General features: G+C 43.1%; 1 protein-coding gene across 2 annotated transcripts; it reads left to right on the top strand.

The window, feature by feature from the left end:
* Window positions 1-540: 540 nt before the first annotated feature.
* LOC110489677 (V-type proton ATPase catalytic subunit A) lies at window positions 541-19,731 on the top strand. Of its 2 annotated transcripts, none has more exons than XM_021562439.3 (15): window positions 541-967; window positions 7,515-7,611; window positions 7,905-8,033; window positions 9,199-9,413; window positions 11,733-11,870; window positions 11,953-12,104; window positions 12,378-12,540; window positions 14,126-14,234; window positions 14,361-14,483; window positions 14,621-14,735; window positions 14,911-14,974; window positions 17,505-17,708; window positions 17,844-17,938; window positions 18,139-18,310; window positions 18,971-19,731. In XM_021562439.3, the coding sequence occupies exons 2-15, from the start codon at window positions 7,530-7,532 to the stop codon at window positions 19,061-19,063; spliced, it is 1,854 nt and encodes a 617-aa protein (XP_021418114.1). In that variant the 5' UTR covers window positions 541-967; window positions 7,515-7,529; the 3' UTR covers window positions 19,064-19,731. The 2 variants fall into 2 exon arrangements, 1 of the variants encoding a protein (XP_021418114.1); XR_016486574.1 differs by having other exon boundaries at window positions 566-967; window positions 17,844-17,996.
* Window positions 19,732-20,463: the final 732 nt, after the last annotated feature.

Below are 20,463 nucleotides of genomic sequence, written 5' to 3'. Positions count from 1 at the left end.
CCTTCATTTTGTAAAAAATAACTCCCTCTCTTCTGTCCCTTCCTGCCATCCTCCCCTCCTCGACTTTCCTCTGTACTTGAAATAAATGCCTGCCCTTAGTATCTCTATTCCACTGCTTCTGCCATCTCGGCACCATCACTGTCCATATCAGGCTTTTTGCCTCTGCCTTGCTCATTGAAACTACAACATCAACATCCCCACTGGGCTTCAGCCCAAGTCAATCTTATCTGTATGCCCATCTGTCTAATCGCAGAATGTCACTGTACGTTCATATTTTTTAATCCAGTTATTTTTATTATATAAAACACAAGTTCTGTTTTTGAAATATTGAAACACTTTAGGATTTTTGTTCTTGAAGTATGTATTGACCATTGGCTTTGACATTTTTGTTAGATTTTTACATGTCTTAATAATAATTAGCTATTATTCAATTTCTAATCGTTTGTGGCGCAACTCGGTATTTCATTTGAATTCATAGCACTGACGTAAAATATTGTGTCATGTAAATCTCCAGTGTCCAACGTGCAATCCATATTTAACAAGTAACAGCAACATCCTATTGTTCTACCGCCATTTTGGCTCAAACGCAATGATATTTTCTCGAAAAAGACCACATAATTCTACTGTTTGATTTTCTGCCCTCAGCCTATTGTGGAGCTTTCAATATTTTTTTCTTTCCGAGCCTCAACCGTGGAACATGTCTAATTAATCAGCTGTTATTTTGTTGTTGTTTTTAAATGTTTATTTCAAACTATAGACGAATATCAAGAGGAAGTAGATATCTTTCCATCTACATATTTGACACCGAAGTGAGCTTGAGCCATAATGGAAGCAGTGTTGTGAGTCCCGAGTCTCGCGATCTGCAAAACTCGGATTGAATGAAGTCAGCTGATCATTTGCTGTCGTATCGCCACTCACATCTTCCCTAGGCAGAGGATCAAGACGCTGGACTGTTTAATTTCTGAAGGTAGCCTATGCCGTTTTATTATAATCAAATTAGATTAAATGCAATGTCTATATTATGTGATTTTTCATAATTATTTCGAAATGCAACAAAATGGCATAGCCAGCGATTTTGACAGATGACCTAGAATTAAATAATAAGGTCGTTTATCAAAGGATTTTGATAATTGGAACATACATTTAAATGCATTTATGGTCTTGGTTTTTCATTCAAATGTAGGCCTATTTGAATTAAACATTACATTGATTTGTATCACAATCAAATTGCAACGCTGGCAATGCGGCTTCTCAAATGTCAGTTGTTGTTGCGCAAAAAATGCGTAAACATCGTGCCTCACGTTATGTATTTGTCTCTCAATGTGTTTTGTTTATAGCAACAATGCAACTAGTTATGTTATTTTCTGTTTCATGGCCATGGATAGATTCGACCATGTAAAAAAAAATAAAATGATGTCGACGCTACAGCGCATTGGTGGTCATGTGATTATGTTGACAAGACACCTTTGGCAATGTAGCGGTTGATCATGGCTCTCCGTTCCATTACATTACACATAAGAGTCATTGGACTAAGACGTCATCGCTTGGTCTGAACATTAACACGCATTGCTTGCGGTACGGTTTTGGAAACATAAGAACCTTGTCTTTCATATCGGCGAGAAATAATTGTAAATAAACAAAAATGTTCTATTGATATACACCTTTTTATAGGGATCCCACAAGCCAATATTTCCGTATTACAATGCTTGTCTATGGAAAACATGGAAGACCGAGTGGACTTTTTGTGCTAATTAGCTATCGGTGTCTGAACACCTGTGTAAACGGAAGACCGACACCACAAACATGTTGTCACAAAAAAATAAAAAATACAGTAGGCTGCAACTGTTGAAACCGGTTATAACAGTGCACAGTCAGTGTGTATTTTCCGTTTGTGAAATGATTTTGATATGAAAGTAGAGGGATTCATATTTCTTGAACCGCACCGCAATTGAGAATCGATTCGCGTTTTAGATGGATTATTTGGCCGTTTTGGCTTCCAGAGCCAATTCACCGATAAACAGAACATGTAAAGTCATTGGATTATAAACAGTAACGTTAGGCTACTTTAGTCCATTATTGGGCTACTTTAATCTCAGTTGATTGACCAGCAGACTTTTGGGTAATGCACCTGAGATAAGACTAGTAGCCCAACTACAGATGTTATCAATTCAAGATACATGCAGAGAGTGGTATTGTAAATCAAAGAAAAATCACATATTATTCTCAAGCGGGCCCTATTCCGTTGGTTTGTCCCTAGTGACATAGGCTAGTGTGACAGTGGCACATGAGGATGATTCTGTTTGACTACAGAAGAGGAATCATTCATTGCATTTAGCACAAGCGCGTTAGGACCCTGTGCACCTGCCACAGCCCCACCACATCCTCACTTGGATGTTGAATTTCTCATCAGAAGTGTCTGCTTATAGGCTAGGGCCTGTTTGGTGGAATCTCAATAATGTGAGTTCAGATCCTCTTCCCTTCTCCTTCATCTGCACTGATCTGAGAAGTAAGGATAGGTTAAATCACTGTTTCCCAAATGGTGTCCTTGGGACCCCAAGGGGTGCACGTTTTGGTTTTTGCCCTAACACTACACAGCTGTTTCAAATGGTCAAAGCTTGATGATTAGTTGATTATTTGAATCAGCTGTGTAGTGTTATGGTGAAAATCAAAACGTGTGTCCCGAGGACCGAGTTTGGGAAACCCTAAGTTAAAGCAATATTGAGAAATCCCCCATCGATTGATTTTCTTTCACCTGTGTATAGTGCAGTGTCTAATGAAGGACACAAGACAAGGAAGGGGAAAGGAAGCCACAGGAATATTGAGAATAAGATCTACCCTTTGTGTCTTCTATCTTTGATAACAAAGAACAGAAGAGTTAATAAAAAGAACAGTTAGTTAAAAAGAGGTTTAACAGGTTTTCCCTAAGTGTTGATTCAGGACCAGTTTTAGTTGCAGCTCTATGGCTCAATACTAGGACTGAGAAAGGAGAACTATTTTACATTGTTATCAAATTGTTTTGCTCACAAAAACTACAGTGAAATGCTTACTTACGGGCCTTTCCCAACAATGCAGAGAAAGAAAATAGAAAAGTAAAAGTAAATAGAAATGAGTAACGATAACTTGGGTATATATACAGGGTACCAGTACCAAGGTGATCTGCAGGTGTAAGAGATAATTGAGGTAGATCTGCATATATAATTAAACAATAAGGCACACGGGGGTGTGGTATATGGCCAATATACCACCGCTAAGGGCTGTTCTTAGACTAGATGCATCACGGAGTGTCTGGACACAGCCCTTAGCTGTGGCATATTGGCCATATACCACAAACCCCAGAGGTGCCTTATTGCTGTTATAAACTGGTTACCAACGTAATTAGAGCAGTGAAAATAAATATTTTGTTATACCTGTGGTATACGGTCTGATATACCACGGCTGTCAGCCAGTCAGAATTCCGGGCTTGAACCACACAGTTTATAACTACAGTACCATTCAAAAGTTGGGACACACCAACTCATTCAAGGGTTTTTCTTTATTTTGACTATTTTCTACATTGTAGAATAATTGTGAAGACATCAAAACTATGAAATAACACATATGGAATCATCTAGTAAGCAAAAAAAGTGTTAAACAAATCAAAGTATTTTATAGTTGAGATTCTTTAAAGTTGCCACCCTTTGCCTTGATGACAGCTTTGCACACTCTTGGCATTCTCTCAACCAGCTTCATGAGGTAGTCACCTGGAATCCATTTAAATGACCTTGTCACAACACAACTGATTGGCTGAAATGCATTAAGAAGGAAAGAAATTCAAAACATTTACTTTTAAAAAGGCACACCTGTTAATTGAAATGCATTCCAGGTGACTACCTCAGGAAGCTGGTTGCGAGAATGCCAAGTGTGTGCAAAGCTGTCATCAAGGGTGGCTACTTTGAAGAATCTCAAATATAAAATACATGATTCCATATGTGTTATTTCATAGTTTTTATGTCTTCATGATTATTCTACAATGAAGAAAATAGTAAAAACAAAGAAAAACCCTGGAATGAGAAGGTGTCCAAACTTTTGACTGTTTGTGTATATATTTCTTTAAAGTTTTGGGTCAAAAAAGACTGTAAAATTCAGGAATTCAGCAAAATAAATGTTTAATTTAGAAAATCTGTTACCAAGTATTGCCACATGTAAACAAGGAGACATATATGTGATCGTGTCTCAATGTAATCAACGTATGAAATTATTTATATTTTCAAATAGTACCTCTTTTTGGGCAAATTTGTGATCAATTTGCAGTGTACAAATTATTATAATTATGTTCTACCCCTGCCCTAGAACCTTGGCATGTACTGTAGGCCGTCTCCCTCTCTTCAGTGCTTGCCTTCCTGATTCTGCCCTTCAGAATCACTGGCGGCCAGGGGAAGGGTGGTTGTTGGTGAATGTGTGAATCCATTGTCAATTTGGGATGCACTTACTTAGTAAATTAGCACTATTTCATGACATTTGAAAACTTGAACAGGAAGTTAAATGTGAGCCGTTGGGTTTACAGGATTATGCAACACCTTGCAACCAGCACTCACTCTAGTTTCATTATGAGAGATTATGCTGAAAGGGACATTATTTTATTAGGGTAAAGCTCCTTTGTTTTGTCACTGGTTACCCTCACTGGAGAGACATTCCTGAGTGTGGATCGTTTACATTGTAACACTGCAGTGCTCAGTGAGTGTATCCTTGATAAAAGGATTCCATATGTCACATGACTGGTGTCATGTGATGTGGCTGAGTCCATAGAAACTTGATGCATGTCTGGGTTTTACCCTCTGACTGTACTGACTCTACTTCCACAACTGTTAGTATGGAAGTACTTTTCCCCCCCAATAAAGGTAGGGACGTTGGGGAGAGTAAACTGATCCCTGATCTGTTTAAGGGCAACTTCAGCCTGCATTGTACCAGAGATTGCTGAGCTTGGTAGGTGGCTGTCTTGAGGCCTGGCAGTGTGCTCACTGTTGTGTCAAGGGATATGGATGTAATCCTCTAGCTTTTTAAATACCAGAGTGTTGTGAATCACTGTGTCTGAATCTCATACAATTCACAAAGACACTAATTTAGTTGACTTCCCAATCCTACCCCACACTAGGCTTTTCCACTTCCTCAAATGGCCCATATAACTCAGCCAGCCATGTTCCACAGTCATGTGACGCCTCATGTATATCTTCCACCCTATGAGTCTCTATGCCAAAGTCACAATGGAAATGATTCAATTCTGTCCAAGTGTGTGTCTGTCAGTGTGTGTCTGTCAGTGTGTGTCTGTCAGTGTGTGTCTGTCAGTGTGTGTCTGTCAGTGTGTGTCTGTCAGTGTGTGTCTGTCAGTGTGTGTCTGTCAGTGTGTGTCTGTCAGTGTGTGTATACATGAATTTCTGTATGCATGTCTGTCCTGTTTTACAGTAAGTATTTTGCACCTGATAGGATCCAGAGGGAATAAAACATTCAAGAGAAAGGGAAGAATTGAGTTTTAAATCTCTTAAGAATGGAGGTACAAATGCCATGTAAGCTAAGCTTGGCCATGGATGCCACATCCTTCGGTCTGTATCCTGCTGCTCCAGACTAGATCTGTTGAGGGGGGCTGCTGTATTTCTACACAGATAACATAGGGCCTTTTCCTCCATGCTAGACTGGCTATCAATGGCAAGTACAAAAGGGCACTGAAGCAGGGATGGTGTTTGTGTGTCAACAGACAGAGTGGGTGATGAGGGGTTGTTGTTAAACCCATGCAGTATAGATTCAGCAGCACCATAATGTTAGCCACTGTAGCGTCAGCCCCCCCCCCCCCCCCCCCCCCAGAGAAAGAGAGCTGCAGAGTCATGATGTTAGGCTCTAGTCGCTTGGATATCACCATGGTCACGGTTCGGAAAAGGGGTGTTATTGTCATGGTAACAGAACAGTGGGACAGGGATCCGTGTGTACAGACTGTTTCCCGATAGTGTGCTATATGTTTGCGAGTCCCTCTCACCATTGCAGAAAGCTTCATTTTTAAGCCTCTGTGTGGGAGGGAATTTGTCTGTGTGTAATCATCATGTAGTAATTGTCCTACTCTGTTAGTGTGTGTGTATGTTTTTAGTGTCGGAGAGGGTTACCAAGCTGCTTTGAACAGATTCAGAATGGATGGGTGGGTGGATTTTGAGTTGGATGAGAAGCCCATTGACCTTCTAATGACTGGGTCAATAGTGTCCCAGCCAGGACTATAACTCACTGTGGTCTGGGATGCAGTCAGTTATAATACAAATCAATACAGCTGTATATATATATATATATATATATATACGGTGAGCTCCATACTGGGACAGTAACCACGTTTCCATCCTTCCAAGTAAAGTCTTTCCATAACAAAATAAATCGTGACAGCTGTGATGGAAACAGGTGGTTTCGGTACAATTTTCATTAACGCCGACAGACTTTGTTTGTTGGAGATGGTGAGGTGTTTTTGTGTCTGTAAAATGTATTATTTGGGACATGGAGGTGGAAACTACTTTATGCGCCAGACGTATAGAGTTACAGAGGCTGGTCCTGTTATTGATATAATAACCATCATATCCAAGTAAATTTGGAGTCACACGACTCTGAAAACTATGCAGTTTAGTAGGCTACAGATGAAATAATTATGATTAATTTCACAGGGTGGTGAAAGTGCACGGTAATGAGCTTGATGCTGCTTTCCAATAAATATTGAGTGTCTTATTCTGGTGACATGATTGATGCTTGACTGCCGTTTGACTGCCGTTTCACAAATAGAAATCCATAATAATCTCATCATGTAGACTAGACAACCCTCACAGCCTACCCGCACTGTATCTGTAGGCTGGAGCACAGGTACCAAGACCGGCGTAGGCACATTTACTATTTAACAGTTTTTGTGACAAATGCGATGGAAACACATTGATCTTTAGATTTTTATTTGATACATGAAAAACCTAAGTGAAAAAGTACATTTTGTGTGCACTACGTCATCACGCACTGATTTTTATCCGCAAGAAGTCAATTTGGTGGAAACATACCACTGGTGGGAAAATGCTTTTCTTTATGCAGATTCTAGAATATTCCCATGAAAATCTGTCGCCAATTGAATGGAAACCTAGCTAGTGACAAATGTTTTGTCTCGCTATGGAATTTAAATGATACAATGACTATGAGTTTAAAATGCAGACTGTCAGCTTTAATTTGAGGGTATTTTCATCCATGTCAGTGAACCATTTAGAAAATGTATTTGTTTTCAATAAACATAGGAGACTAAATATAGTTTACATGTGGTCAACAACCTAAGCCAACCCGTCTGTTTTTCCCCATAGTTGTGCACACAATGGTTTTGTTGCTGAACAACCAACCTGTCAGTGGTGCTCTGTGGACTGTGTACCACTCTTTCTCTCCTCACTCCCTTTATCCCTGTCATTCACACACTCACTCTGTTCTTCTTTCTTTATCACAGTCATTCACACACTCACTCCATTCTTCTTTCTTTCTCTCAGATCTAGCCTGTCAGGATGGACCTGTCCAAGCTGCCTAAGATCCGGGATGAGGAGAAAGAGAGCGAGTTTGGATACGTCCATGGAGTCTCCGGCCCAGGTCACTATCTCACATACACATTCACCTATGTCTCATGTGCCTCTGTTTAGGCTCTAAAGGTTTTAGGCTAGCTGAAGAAGGGATGCTTTGGTAATAGCCTCAGCTATGCCTGGTCAAATAAAGGTTAAATGAAAACAAACTTTTAAAAACTATCCCTCTGGTAGTAAGCCAGGCGATAGGAGGCTTGGCACTAATCTGTTTACACCAATCTGGCGTGGAGTTTGGACTAGAGATCCGTCTCTCTTGCATGGTGTGTGACCTCTGACCTGTCTTGTCCCCTGGCTGTGCTGCAGTTGTGACGGCCACTGCCATGGCGGGAGCGGCCATGTATGAGCTGGTGAGAGTGGGCCACAGTGAGCTGGTGGGAGAGATCATCAGGCTGGAGGGAGACATGGCCACCATCCAGGTTTACGAGGAGACATGTATCCTAACTGGTTATACTGTTACTGCACCTCACTGGTTCTATCCCAAATGGCATCCTATTCCCTACATAGGGAACTACTTTTGACCAGAGAAATATGGGCCCTGGTTAAAAGAAGTGCACTGTAAAGTTAATAGGGGTTTTGTTTGGGATGCAAGCTTTACTGTACCTGAATGTCAGTGTTCTCCTGGTACATACAGTGCTATGCCTGTGTGTACATGACTGTCAGTGTTCTCCTGGTACATACAGTGCTATGCCTGTGTGTACATGACTGCACCTGTCTGTCAGGGGTTGGAACCAAAAATAATCTTCCAATAGTTTTTTATCTGAACAGAACCATCATTTTTTTCCTTTTCTGACCAGCAAAATACATTTCTGAATCACCGGTTTACATCGTTCCTTCCTTTTACTGTGATAGAAAATGAACAAATTAGCCTCCTTCTATACGCCAATATCTGTATTGCAGACAATGCCTAGCCATCTGACATAAAGAAATGTGTGTCGTAGCATGCTGAGAGAGAGGGATTTTGCATATCTTAATAGTTTTTTTAAGGACATAAATGTGGCTCATTTGGCCAATCTCCCTTGTTTATTAATGGTGCTGGATGCACCAGGTTCAATCTGAATGCATATGGATGTTTTTTCTCATTTTCCCAATGGAAACCCTGGCACAGATGCTGGCGCAAATCTTCTAGTGGGTAGACACTGGAATAAGTTTGAGGGTGAGGGCTTTGCAGAGGTGCTTTACAGCGTTTTTAGTGGGACAGAATAAAAAAATACCCGGAATGTAAAAAAAAAACATTATTAACCGATTCCCAGGATTATAAAATAACAGTTCTGTTCCTGGAACATCATAGATCACTTTCATTCGCAGTACTGATTCTGTTCCTCAAAATATTTGGTTATTTTCGGGTTTTTGGTTTGGTTCCCTGAACCGGTTACAACTGTCTTGGTGTGTGTGTGTATCGTTACTTACTTTATTTTTAATTAATCACCTTAGTGTTCATTACTCAACACATTTTTACGGTACATACACACTCAGTCTTATACACCATAGCAACCTCTTGATAACACTCACAGACACATGAAAACAAATCTGAAATCTACTGAAACACACACACACACACACACACACACAGTGCGTGTGTTCCTGAGCATTGTCACAGCGGGTGTATCCGTTGGGGACCCGGTGCTGCGGACAGGGAAGCCTCTGTCAGTGGAGCTGGGCCCAGGCATCATGGGCTCCATCTTCGATGGTATCCAGCGCCCCCTGAAGGACATCAATGACCTAACACAGAGCATCTACATCCCCCGCGGAGTCAATATCGGAGCCCTCAACCGAGACCTGAAATGGGAGTTCTCCCCTGTCAAGAGCTTACGGGTGGGTGCATCCTACTACTCTGAGGAAAGGGTTTGCATGGTTTACTCTATGCGCTACACTATCCACAATTTCAAGTGTCCTTAGACCACATACTGATTTTAAGCTAGAATCTTTAATTGGAACAATAAAAGTGGTAACCCCGCCTCTGTTTTGGGAGTAAGATGAGCAATGGGCCTGGAGAATTTTTTATTTATTTAATCTTTAGTTAACTAGGCAAGTCAGTTAAGAACAGATTCTTATTTACAATGACGGCCTACACCGGCCGAACCCAGACGACGCTGGGCCTATGGGACTCCCAATCATGGCCAGTTGCGATACAGCCTGGATTCGAACCAGGGTGTCTGTAGTGACGCCTCTAGCGCTGAGATGCAGTGCCTTAGACCGCTGCGCCACTCGGGAACCACACTCAAATTCATAGACTGAGCTATGGATGCAAGTACTGACCATCCATGATATCAAAATGGTAGTTTTGAGGCTATACAGTGTTTGTTTACGTTGTTTACAAACATCGGAGTAAATCAAGCTTATATTTTGGGTTCTGAATGGTACGACAGTTGAACTAAGCTATTCTTCATGAGTCAATGAGTATACAGTGCCTTGCGAAAGTATTCGGCCCCCTTGAACTTTGCGACCTTTTGCCACATTTCAGGCTTCAAACATAAAGATATAAAACTGTATTTTTTTGTGAAGAATCAACAACAAGTGGGACACAATCATGAAGTGGACCGACATTTATTGGATATTTCAAACTTTTTTAACAAATCAAAAACTGAAAAATTGGGCGTGCAAAATTATTCAGTCCCCTTAAGTTAATACTTTGTAGCGCCAACTTTTGCTGCGATTACAGCTGTAAGTCGCTTGGGGTATGTCTCTATCAGTTTTGCACATCGAGAGACTGACATTTTTTCCCATTCCTCCTTGCAAAACAGCTCGAGCTCAGTGAGGTTGGATGGAGAGCATTTGTGAACAGCAGTTTTCAGTTCTTTCCACAGATTCTCGATTGGATTCAGGTCTGGACTTTGACTTGGCCATTCTAACACCTGGATATGTTTATTTTGGAACCATTCCATTGCAGATTTTGCTTTATGTTTTGGATCATTGTCTTGTTGGAAGACAAATCTCCGTCCCAGTCTCAGGTCTTTTGCAGACTCCATCAGGTTTTCTTCCAGAATGGTCCTGTATTTTGCTCCATCCATCTTCCCATCAATTTTAACCATCTTCCCTGTCCCTGCTGAAGAAAAGCAGGCCCAAACCATGATGCTGCCGCCACAATGTTTGACAGTGGGGATGGTGTGTTCAGCTGTGTTGCTTTTACGCCAAACATAACGTTTTGCATTGTTGCCAAAAAGTTCAATTTTGGTTTCATCTGACCAGAGCACCTTCTTCCACATGTTTGGTGTGTCTCCCAGGTGGCTTGTGGCAAACTTTAAACAACACTTTTTATGGATATCTTTAAGAAATGTCTTTCTTCTTGCCACTCTTCCATAAAGGCCAGATTTGTGCAATATACGACTGATTGTTGTCCTATGGACAGAGTCTCCCACCTCAGCTGTAGATCTCTGCAGTTCATCCAGAGTGATCATGGGCCTCTTGGCTGCATCTCTGATCAGTCTTCTCCTTGTATGAGCTGAAAGTTTAGAGGGATGGCCAGGTCTTGATAGATTTGCAGTGGTCTGATACTCCTTCCATTTCAATATTATCGCTTGCACAGTGCTCCTTGGGATGTTTAAAGCTTGGGAAATATTTTTGTATCCAAATCCGGCTTTAAACTTCTTCACAACAGTATCTCGGACCTGCCTGGTGTGTTCCTTGTTCTTCATGATGCTCTCTGCGCTTTTAACAGACCTCTGAGACTATCACAGTGCAGGTGCATTTATACGGAGACTTGATTACACACAGGTGGATTGTATTTATCATCATTAGTCATTTAGGTCAACATTGGATCATTCAGAGATCCTCACTGAACTTCTGGAGAGAGTTTGCTGCACTGAAAGTAAAGGGGCTAAATAATTTTGCACGCCCAATTTTTCAGTTTTTGATTTGTTAAAAAAGTTTGAAATATCCAATAAATGTCATTCCACTTCATGATTGTGTCCCACTTGTTTATTCTTCACAAAAAAATACAGTTTTATATCTTTATGTTTGAAGTCTGAAATGTGGCAAAAGGTCGCAAAGTTCAAGGGGGCCGAATACTTTCGCAAGGCACTGTATATCGTTAATCTATAAGTCAAAAATGTATGTAGCAACTAAGGATTCTAGCTTTCATGTTAAAGTTTGAATTGATAATCATTAACCACTTATCTCCCCCCTCTCTCTTAGGTGGGCAGTCACATCACTGGGGGTGATATCTACGGGATGGTGTTTGAGAACTCCCTCATCAAGCACAAGATCATGCTGCCCCCGAGGAACAGAGGAACCGTCACCTATGTGGCTCCCCCCGGAAACTATGACGTCTCGGTTAGTTCCACCACCCAACCTTGTCTAAATCCATAGTAATACATGTGGGGTCATTTATGTATTAAGACTGTGTGTGTTTCAGGACGTGGTGTTGGAGCTGGAGTTTGAGGGTATGAAGGAGAAGTTCACCATGATCCAGGTCTGGCCAGTGCGACAGATTCGTCCGGTCACAGAGAAGCTACCGGCCAATCACCCACTGCTGACCGGACAGAGAGTACTGGACGCCCTCTTCCCGTGAGTCCCCTCTCTCTTACCCCACTTTTCCATCTATCCTTCCTTCACCTTCCTCCATCTCGTTGTCTCTGCGTCAGGGAATCTCTCTCTTAGCATTCTCCCATTTTCACCCCTTTCCTCAAGGACACTATCAGAATGTCTTTCTGTCCATCTTTCTTCAATGTTCTGCTACAAGGAAACTGAATTAGAAAGTGTTATCTGAATCTGCCAATATACTCAACCTCTGCTTCCATCTCCCTGCCCCCGGTCTGTTCTGTCTGTCTCTGTGTCCAGGTGTGTCCAGGGAGGAACCACAGCCATCCCCGGAGCCTTTGGCTGTGGTAAAACTGTCATCTCCCAGTCCCTGTCAAAGTACTCCAACAGTGATGTCATCGTCTACGTAGGCTGCGGGGAGCGAGGGAACGAGATGTCAGAAGTTCTGCGAGATTTCCCCGAGGTGGGTGGTGTTACAGTACACATTTTGTTACATTACAGCCTTACTCTAAAATGGATGAAATTGCTTTTCCCCCTTCATCAATCTACACACAATACCCCATAATGATGACGCAAAAACAGGTTTAGACATTTTTGCAGATATGTAAATGTGATCGTTTTTTTAATTTTATACAAGTATTCAGACCCTTTACTCAGTACATTGTTGAAGCACCTTTGGCAGCGATTACAGCCTCGACTCTTCGGGGGTATGACGCTATAAGCTTGGCACACCTGTATTTGTATTTCTTCTCTACAGATCCTCTCATGCTGTCAGGTTGGATGGGAAGCGTTGCTGCACAGCTATTTTCAGGTCTCTCCAGAGATGTTCGATCAGGTTCAAATCCGGGCTCCGGCTGGTCCACTCAAGGACATTCAGAGACTTGTCCCGAAGCCACTCCTGCGTTGTCTTAGCTGTGTGCTTAGGGTCATTTTCCTTTTGGAAGGTGAACCTTCACCCCAGTCTGATGTCCTGAGAGCTCTGGAGCAGGTTTTCATCAAGGATCTCTCTGTACTTTGCTCCGTTCATCTTTTCCTCGATCCTGACTAGTCTCCCAGTCCCTGCCATTGAAAAACATCCCCACAGCATGCTTCTGGATGCCACCACCATGCTTCTGGATGGTGCCAAGTGTCCTCCAGACGTGACGCTTGGCATTTAGGCCAAAGAGTTCCATCTTTGTTTCATCAGCCCAGAGAATCTTGTTTCTCATGGTCTGAGAGTCGTTTAGGTGCTGATGAATGGCTTCCGTCTGGCCACTCTACCATAAAGGCCTAATTGGTGGACTGCTGCAGAGATAGTTGTACATCGGGAAGTTTCTTCTATCGCTGCAGAGGAACCCTAGAACTCTGTCAGAGTGACCATTCGGTTCTTGGTCACCTCCCTGACCAAGGCACTTCTCCCCTGATTTTTCAGTTTGGCCGGGCTGCCAGCTCTTGGAAGAGTCTTGGTGGTTTCAAACTTCTTCAATTTAAGAATGATGGAGGACACTGTGTTCTTGGGGAACTTCAATGCTGCAGAAATGTTTTTTAGTACCCTTCCTGAGATCTGTACCTCGATACAATCCTGTCTTGGAGCGCTACGGACAATTCTTTCTACCTCATGGCTTGGTTTATGCTCTGAAATGCACTTTCAACTGTTGGAGCTTATATAGACAGGTGTGTGTGCCTTTCCAAATCATGTCCAATCATGTATAAACATCTCAAGAATGATCAATGGAAACAGGATGTATCTGAGCTCAATTTTGAGTATCATAGCAAAGGGTCTGAATACTTATGTAGATATGGTATTTATTTTTATTTTATTTTTCTATAAATTTGTAAACATTTCTAAAAAAACTGTTTTTTGCTTTGTCATTGTGGGGTGTTGTGTGTGTAGATTGAGGGGGAAAAACATTAGTTTAATACATTTTAGAAAAAGGCTGTAAAGTAACAATGTGGAAAAGGTCAAAGGGTCTGAATACTTTCCGATTAGATTATCATGATCATCATCATTAGCGTTAGCCTTTTTCTTATTGAAGGTCAGGATGATTGACAGTGTGTCTGTCTAATAGCTGACCATGGAGGTGGATGGGAAGACTGAGAGCATCATGAAGAGAACAGCGCTGGTGGCCAACACCTCCAACATGCCTGTGGCTGCTAGAGAGGCCTCTATCTACACAGGTAGGAACCAATCACAGGGCCCAGAGCATAACACAGCAAACCTCCCAGCCAATGACAGGCCTGAGACCACAACATGGAGCACACCCCCTGACCAATCACCTACTTGTCCTCTGTGTGTGTCTGCAGGGATTACGCTGTCTGAGTACTTCAGGGACATGGGCTACAATGTTAGCATGATGGCTGACTCCACCTCTCGATGGGCCGAGGCTCTCAGGGAGATCTCTGGTCGACTGGCTGAGATGCCCGCTGGTGAGTGGCTGCTGGTAACACCCAAAATACAGAATTTTTAATGCAATGTATAGGACATCTTCTAGGGCTAGAGGGGTGAATTCGGTTTAAATCAGTTATCTCGAACATATCAAGTAAGGCCTGTTTTGTCTCCACAGACAGTGGTTACCCAGCCTACTTGGGTGCCCGTCTGGCGTCATTCTACGAGCGTGCCGGCAGGGTGAAGTGTCTAGGCAACCCAGAGAGAGAGGGCAGCGTCAGCATTGTGGGGGCGTGAGTACAGTTACATCTCTTCACCACACGGGGGAGCCCTTGTTCCTCCTCTCAGCTCTCCAGTAGACCTCAGAAACCTGCCAACACAATCTAGCCACACTGGAATAGGCGGAAGTGGAGTGCTTCTTCTTATGTTATAACCACATGATACCAATGTTTTGTTTCATTTTCACAGTGTGTCTCCCCCTGGTGGTGACTTCTCTGATCCTGTGACATCAGCTACCCTGGGTATCGTGCAGGTAACTGTTGATACAGCCTGTTTCTGTCTGGCTCTGATAGAACCCACTTATTTTAATTTTATTTAACCTTTATTTAACTAGGCAAGTCAGTTAATAACACATTCTTATTTACAATGACGGCCTACCGAAAGGCAAAAGGCCTCCTGTGGCCACAGGGACCTGGGATTAAAATAAATACAATATAAATATAGGACAAAACACACATCACAACAAGATAGACAACACTACATAATGAGAGACCTAAGACAACAACGTAGCAAGGCAGCAACACATGACAACACAGCATGGTAGCAACACAACATAACAACAACATGGTAACAACAACATAGTAGAGGCACAAAACATGGTACAAACATTATTGGGCACAGACAACAGCACAAAGGGCAAGAAGGTAGAGACAATAGTACATCAAACAAAGCAGCCACAACTGTCAGTAAGAGTGTCCATGATTGAGTCTTTGAATGAAGAGATATAGATAAAACTGTCCAGTTTGAGTGTTTGTTGCAGCTCATTCCAGTCGCTAGCTGCAGCGAACTGAAAAGACGAGTGACCCAGGGATGTGTGTGCTTTGCGGACCTTTATCAGAATGTGACTGGTAGAACGGGTGTTGTATGTGGAGGATGAGGGCTGCAGTAGATATCTCAGATAGGTGGGAGTGAGGCCTAAGAGGGTTTTATGAATAAGAATCAACCAGTGGGTCTTGCGATGGGTATACAGAGATGACCAGTTTACAGAGGAGTATAGAATGCAGTAATGTGTCCTCAAAGGAGGATTGGTGGCAAATCTGATGGCCTAATGGTAAAGAACATCTGGCCACTCGAGAGCACACTTACCTCGAGAGCATCCTTAAATTATGTCTCTGTAATCTAGTATGGATAGGATGGTCATCTGAATCAGGGTTAGTTTGGCAGCTAGGGTGAAAGAGGAGCGATTACGATAGAGGAAAGTCTAGATTTAACTTTAGCCTGCAGCTTTGATATGTGCTGAGAGAAGGACAGTGCACCATCTAGCCATACTCCCAAGTACTTGTATGAGGTGACTACCTCAAGCTCTAAACCCTCAGAGGTAGTAATAACACCAGCGGGAGGAGGGTCATTCTACTTACCTAACCACATGACCTTTGTTTTGGAGGTATTCAGAACAAGGTTAGAGGTAGAGAAAGCTTGTTGGACATTAAGAAAGCTTTGTTGTAGAGCATTTAACACAACATCTGGGGAGGAGCCAGCTGAGTATAAGACTGTGTCATCTGCATATAAATGGATGAGAGCTTCCTACTGCCTGAGCTATGTTGATGTAAATTCAGAAGAGCGTGGGGCCTAGGATCGAGCCTTGGGGTACGCCCTTGGTGACAGGAAGTGGCTGAGACAGCAGGTTTTCTGACTTCATACAGTGTACTCTTTTGAGAGAGGTAGTTAGCAAACCAGCCCAAAGACCCCTCAGAGACACCAATACTCCTTAGCCGGTCCACAAGAATGGAATGGTCTACCGTATCAAAAGCAGAAAGGAGAGACTGGCTTGGCGATGATAGGGGGAGCAATCTTAAAGAAGAAAGGGTCTAAACCATCTGACCCAGATGTTTTTTTGGGGTCAAGTTTAAGGAGCTCCTTTAGCACCTCGGACTCATTGACAGCCTGCAGGTAGCGAGGCAGGGGAAAAAAGGGAGAAGCATCAGGGATAGTCGCATTAGAAGGATCTCAGCCATGTGCTTCTTGTCAGGAACAACCACATCATCAACATTAAGGGACATGGTCAGCTGTGAGGAGGAGGGTTTATTTTCCAGGTCTTTAACCATTTTCCAGAACTTCTTGGGGTTGGACCCACAGAGAGAGAACTGCTGCTTAAAGTAACTAACTTTGGCCTTTCAGATTTCTCATTTGCCTGAACGAAAGCCAGTCAGCCTGAGTATGCGTGTGCCGAGCCTTTTGCCAAATGCAATTCCTGAGGTAGAGTAACTCTGCAAGATCACGGTAGAACCAGGGGCTGAACCTGTTTAAGGTCCAAGTGTCTTCGACAGAGGGGATCAAGCTGATTCTAGACCATTTTACAGAGGCCTGTTCATTAAGGAAGGCTTGTTCCTTCAAGTTTTTTAGCAAGCGTCTATGACAAATCAGGACAGGTCGTTTCACTGAGCAGCCATTACGAACACAGACTGTAAAACAGTGATCACTAAGGTCATTACACTCATCCATATGGAGCAAAGAAATAAAGACAAGCTTTAGGGACTCAATTATCAATCCTTGGGTACGCTCCTGATGCTGATGCCTGTCAGATCTTACAAAGCCTGGATAGGTATTTTACGAATCAACTAACCACATCATATGTTATAGCAATCTGTCAGTCTGACACAATCGACGATGTGGCACACAATCAATGACGTGGCACGCAACCATTGGTTGGTTCATGCAACGTCTGAGCAGGGGAATGCAACTCTTCATCCTCTTTTTCCCTCCCTCTCTCCCTGCCTTCATCCTCTTTCTCTCTGCCCACTCACTCTTCTCTCTCTCTCTCCCTCTATCCTTCCCTCTCTCAGGTGTTCTGGGGTCTGGATAAGAAGCTGGCCCAGAGGAAGCACTTCCCGTCAGTCAACTGGCTGATCAGCTACAGTAAGTACACGCGGGCGCTGGACGAGTACTACGACAAGCACTTCCCTGAGTTCGTCCCGCTGCGCACCAAGGCCAAGGAGATCCTGCAGGAGGAGGAGGACCTGGCTGAGATCGTACAGCTGGTCGGCAAGGTGAGGGGGAACTGAGGGGAGGGGGAAGAAAGAAGGCGGGGACAATATTGGGCTGCATCTCTATAGTCTGAGGTTTTCTCTCCATGTCTCCTCTGATTCATAATATTGAGATTATCCTGGTTGTCATGGTGACAGGCATCGCTGGCAGAAACTGATAAGATCACCCTGGAGGTGGCCAAGCTCCTCAAGGATGACTTCCTGCAACAGAATGGTTACACCCCCTACGACAGGTAAAACACTCGTTACACCCCCTACGACAGGTAACACTCGTTACACCCCCTACGACAGGTAAAACACTCACTCTCTCAAACGCACTTACTCTCACTGACCTACTCATATATTTGAGTAATATTGAAAGATTGACTGAAGTCATTCCAACTGTAACTCCCTGCCTTCTGACCTCTGCCTGTCCTCTGACCTCTCCCTGCAGGTTTTGTCCCTTCTATAAGACGGTAGGCATCCTGTCCAACATCATTGCGTTCTACGACATGGCGAGGCACGCGGTGGAGACCACAGCTCAGAGCGACAACAAGATCACCTGGTCCATGATCCGAGAACACCTGGGAGAGATCCTCTACAGACTCAGCTCCATGAAGTTCAAAGTACATCTGCTGTCTGACTGTTTCTCCTTTGTCTTTCTCTCTCTATCTCTCTCTGTGTATTTCTACGCTGCTATGACTGTTTCTCCTTTGTCTTTCTCTCTCTATCTCTCTCTGTGTATTTCTACGCTGCTATGACTGTTTCTCCTTTGTCTTTCTCTCTCTATCTCTCTCTGTGTATTTCTACGCTGCTATGACTGTTTCTCCTTTGTCTTTCTCTCTCTATCTCTCTCTGTGTATTTCTACGCTGCTATGAGTGTTTCTCCTTTGTCTTTCTCTCTCTATCTCTCTCTGTGTATTTCTACGCTGCTATGACTGTTTCTCCTTTGTCTTTCTCTCTCTATCTCTCTCTGTGTATTTCTACGCTGCTATGAGTGTTTCTCCTTTGTCTTTCTCTCTCTATCTCTCTCTGTGTATTTCTACGCTGCTATGAGTGTTTCTCCTTTGTCTTTCTCTCTCTATCTCTCTCTGTGTATTTCTACGCTGCTATGACTGTTTCTCGTTTGTCTTTCTCTCTCTATCTCTCTGTGTATTTCTACGCTGCTATGAGTGTTTCTCTTACTATTTGTCTGTATCACAATCTCTTTGTGTGTCTGTGTAACTCTATATGTCTGGTCTGTTTCAGGACCCAGCCTCTAACTCTATATTTCTGGTCTGTTTCAGGACCCAGTGAAGGAGGGAGAGACCCAGATCAAGTCTGACTACGCCCAGCTGCTGGAGGACATGCAGAACTCCTTTCGCAGCTTGGAGGACTGAGCCTTCACCCTGGACCTTTCACCCCGGACCTTTCACCCCTGACCCCTCACCTGTGACCCCAGGGACAGTGCATGTCTGTCACCCCCCCCCCCCCCCCCCCCCTCTCTCTGCAGCCACCTCCACTGCGGCCTCACATTCCACTGCCTTGTGTTTACACCCAACCTCCTGCCATCAGTTTACTCAACGTGTGAATGTGTATGGGCAAAAAGAGAACAAAATGTACTGTATTCTTGTATTCTGTTTCCTCACACATTCTAAATACCCCAGTGTATTTGCCCCAACATGGTCAAAGATCTGCCCCGACACCTTAATGTGTGTATGTTTACATGTCTGTGTGTGAGACCCCTGCATTGCCCCTCCCTTCCCCCTGTTTGTTTTGGACATGGTCTCTGGCCCTAGCTGTGTACCTGAAGACTTCCCCTCTATCTGTACAGAATATTGATGATTAACATCAAATACTTAATAAGCAGAGTGACTCTATATTTGTTGCAGGTGTCTGACAAGGACGACGTGTGGTCTGGTTGTTGTTCATATTTAGTGATTTATGCTGTGTAGTCTTGTGTACTTGCTGTACGTGTGTGTGTGTGAGAGAGAGGGGGGCTCTCTCGCCCTGTCCTTTCTACTGCTCGTGGAACAAGTCCCAAAGAATAAAAGGCAACAAAACAAAATGGTGGGTATTTTTTCTGTGTTTTTCAGTAATGTCAGTCTACTCTGCATGTTCTGTGAGTGTAATCAACAGGTTGCTACTAGTGAATGTACTGTACTAACAATAGTAGTGAACATACAGGTGATCATGTTAATAAGTATATACACCACAGGAGGTTGGTGGCATCTTTATTAAGGGGAGGATGGGCTCGTGGTAATGGCTCATGGTAATCCGTTCCAGCCATTGTTGTGAGCCGTCCTCCCCTCACCAGCCTCCACTGGTATTCGCAGTCACGTATGAGTGGGTGTGTGAGAGTGACAAAATAATAATTCTGGTGCTGCTGGTTGGACTAGCCTTGCTATGTGTCTCTAATTCCTATGTGGAATCTGTGGCACTCCGCCCTTTAGTTTTGTCTATGAATGTGCTTAGTGGAAGAGGAGCGTTTGCCAGACACAACTAGTGAAACTACACACATACATTCCTCTCCTTGACTAGTTTCAGTGACTGCAGTAATTATATAAAGTATGTAGCTAGATAGTTTTGATTAGTTACTGAGCTGTGATGTTTTTGCAGTACAGCTGCACTGAACAAAAATAATTTGATGCACAATTGTTTTGTTTGTGTGATGATCTCCCATAAAAATAATCTTTATTTTTTAAAATCCTTTGGGGGCTCATGCAGGTGATGAAGGCTCAGGTCGGGCAGGTACAAAAAATCATATTCTCAGAATTTGCCTGTTAAAAATATAAAAGCT

This window comes from Oncorhynchus mykiss, chromosome 15 (assembly GCF_057628025.1).
Source record: "Oncorhynchus mykiss isolate SJ-2025 chromosome 15, ASM5762802v1, whole genome shotgun sequence".
NCBI lineage: Eukaryota > Metazoa > Chordata > Actinopteri > Salmoniformes > Salmonidae > Oncorhynchus > Oncorhynchus mykiss.
This window is presented reverse-complemented; position numbering and strand designations above follow the sequence as displayed.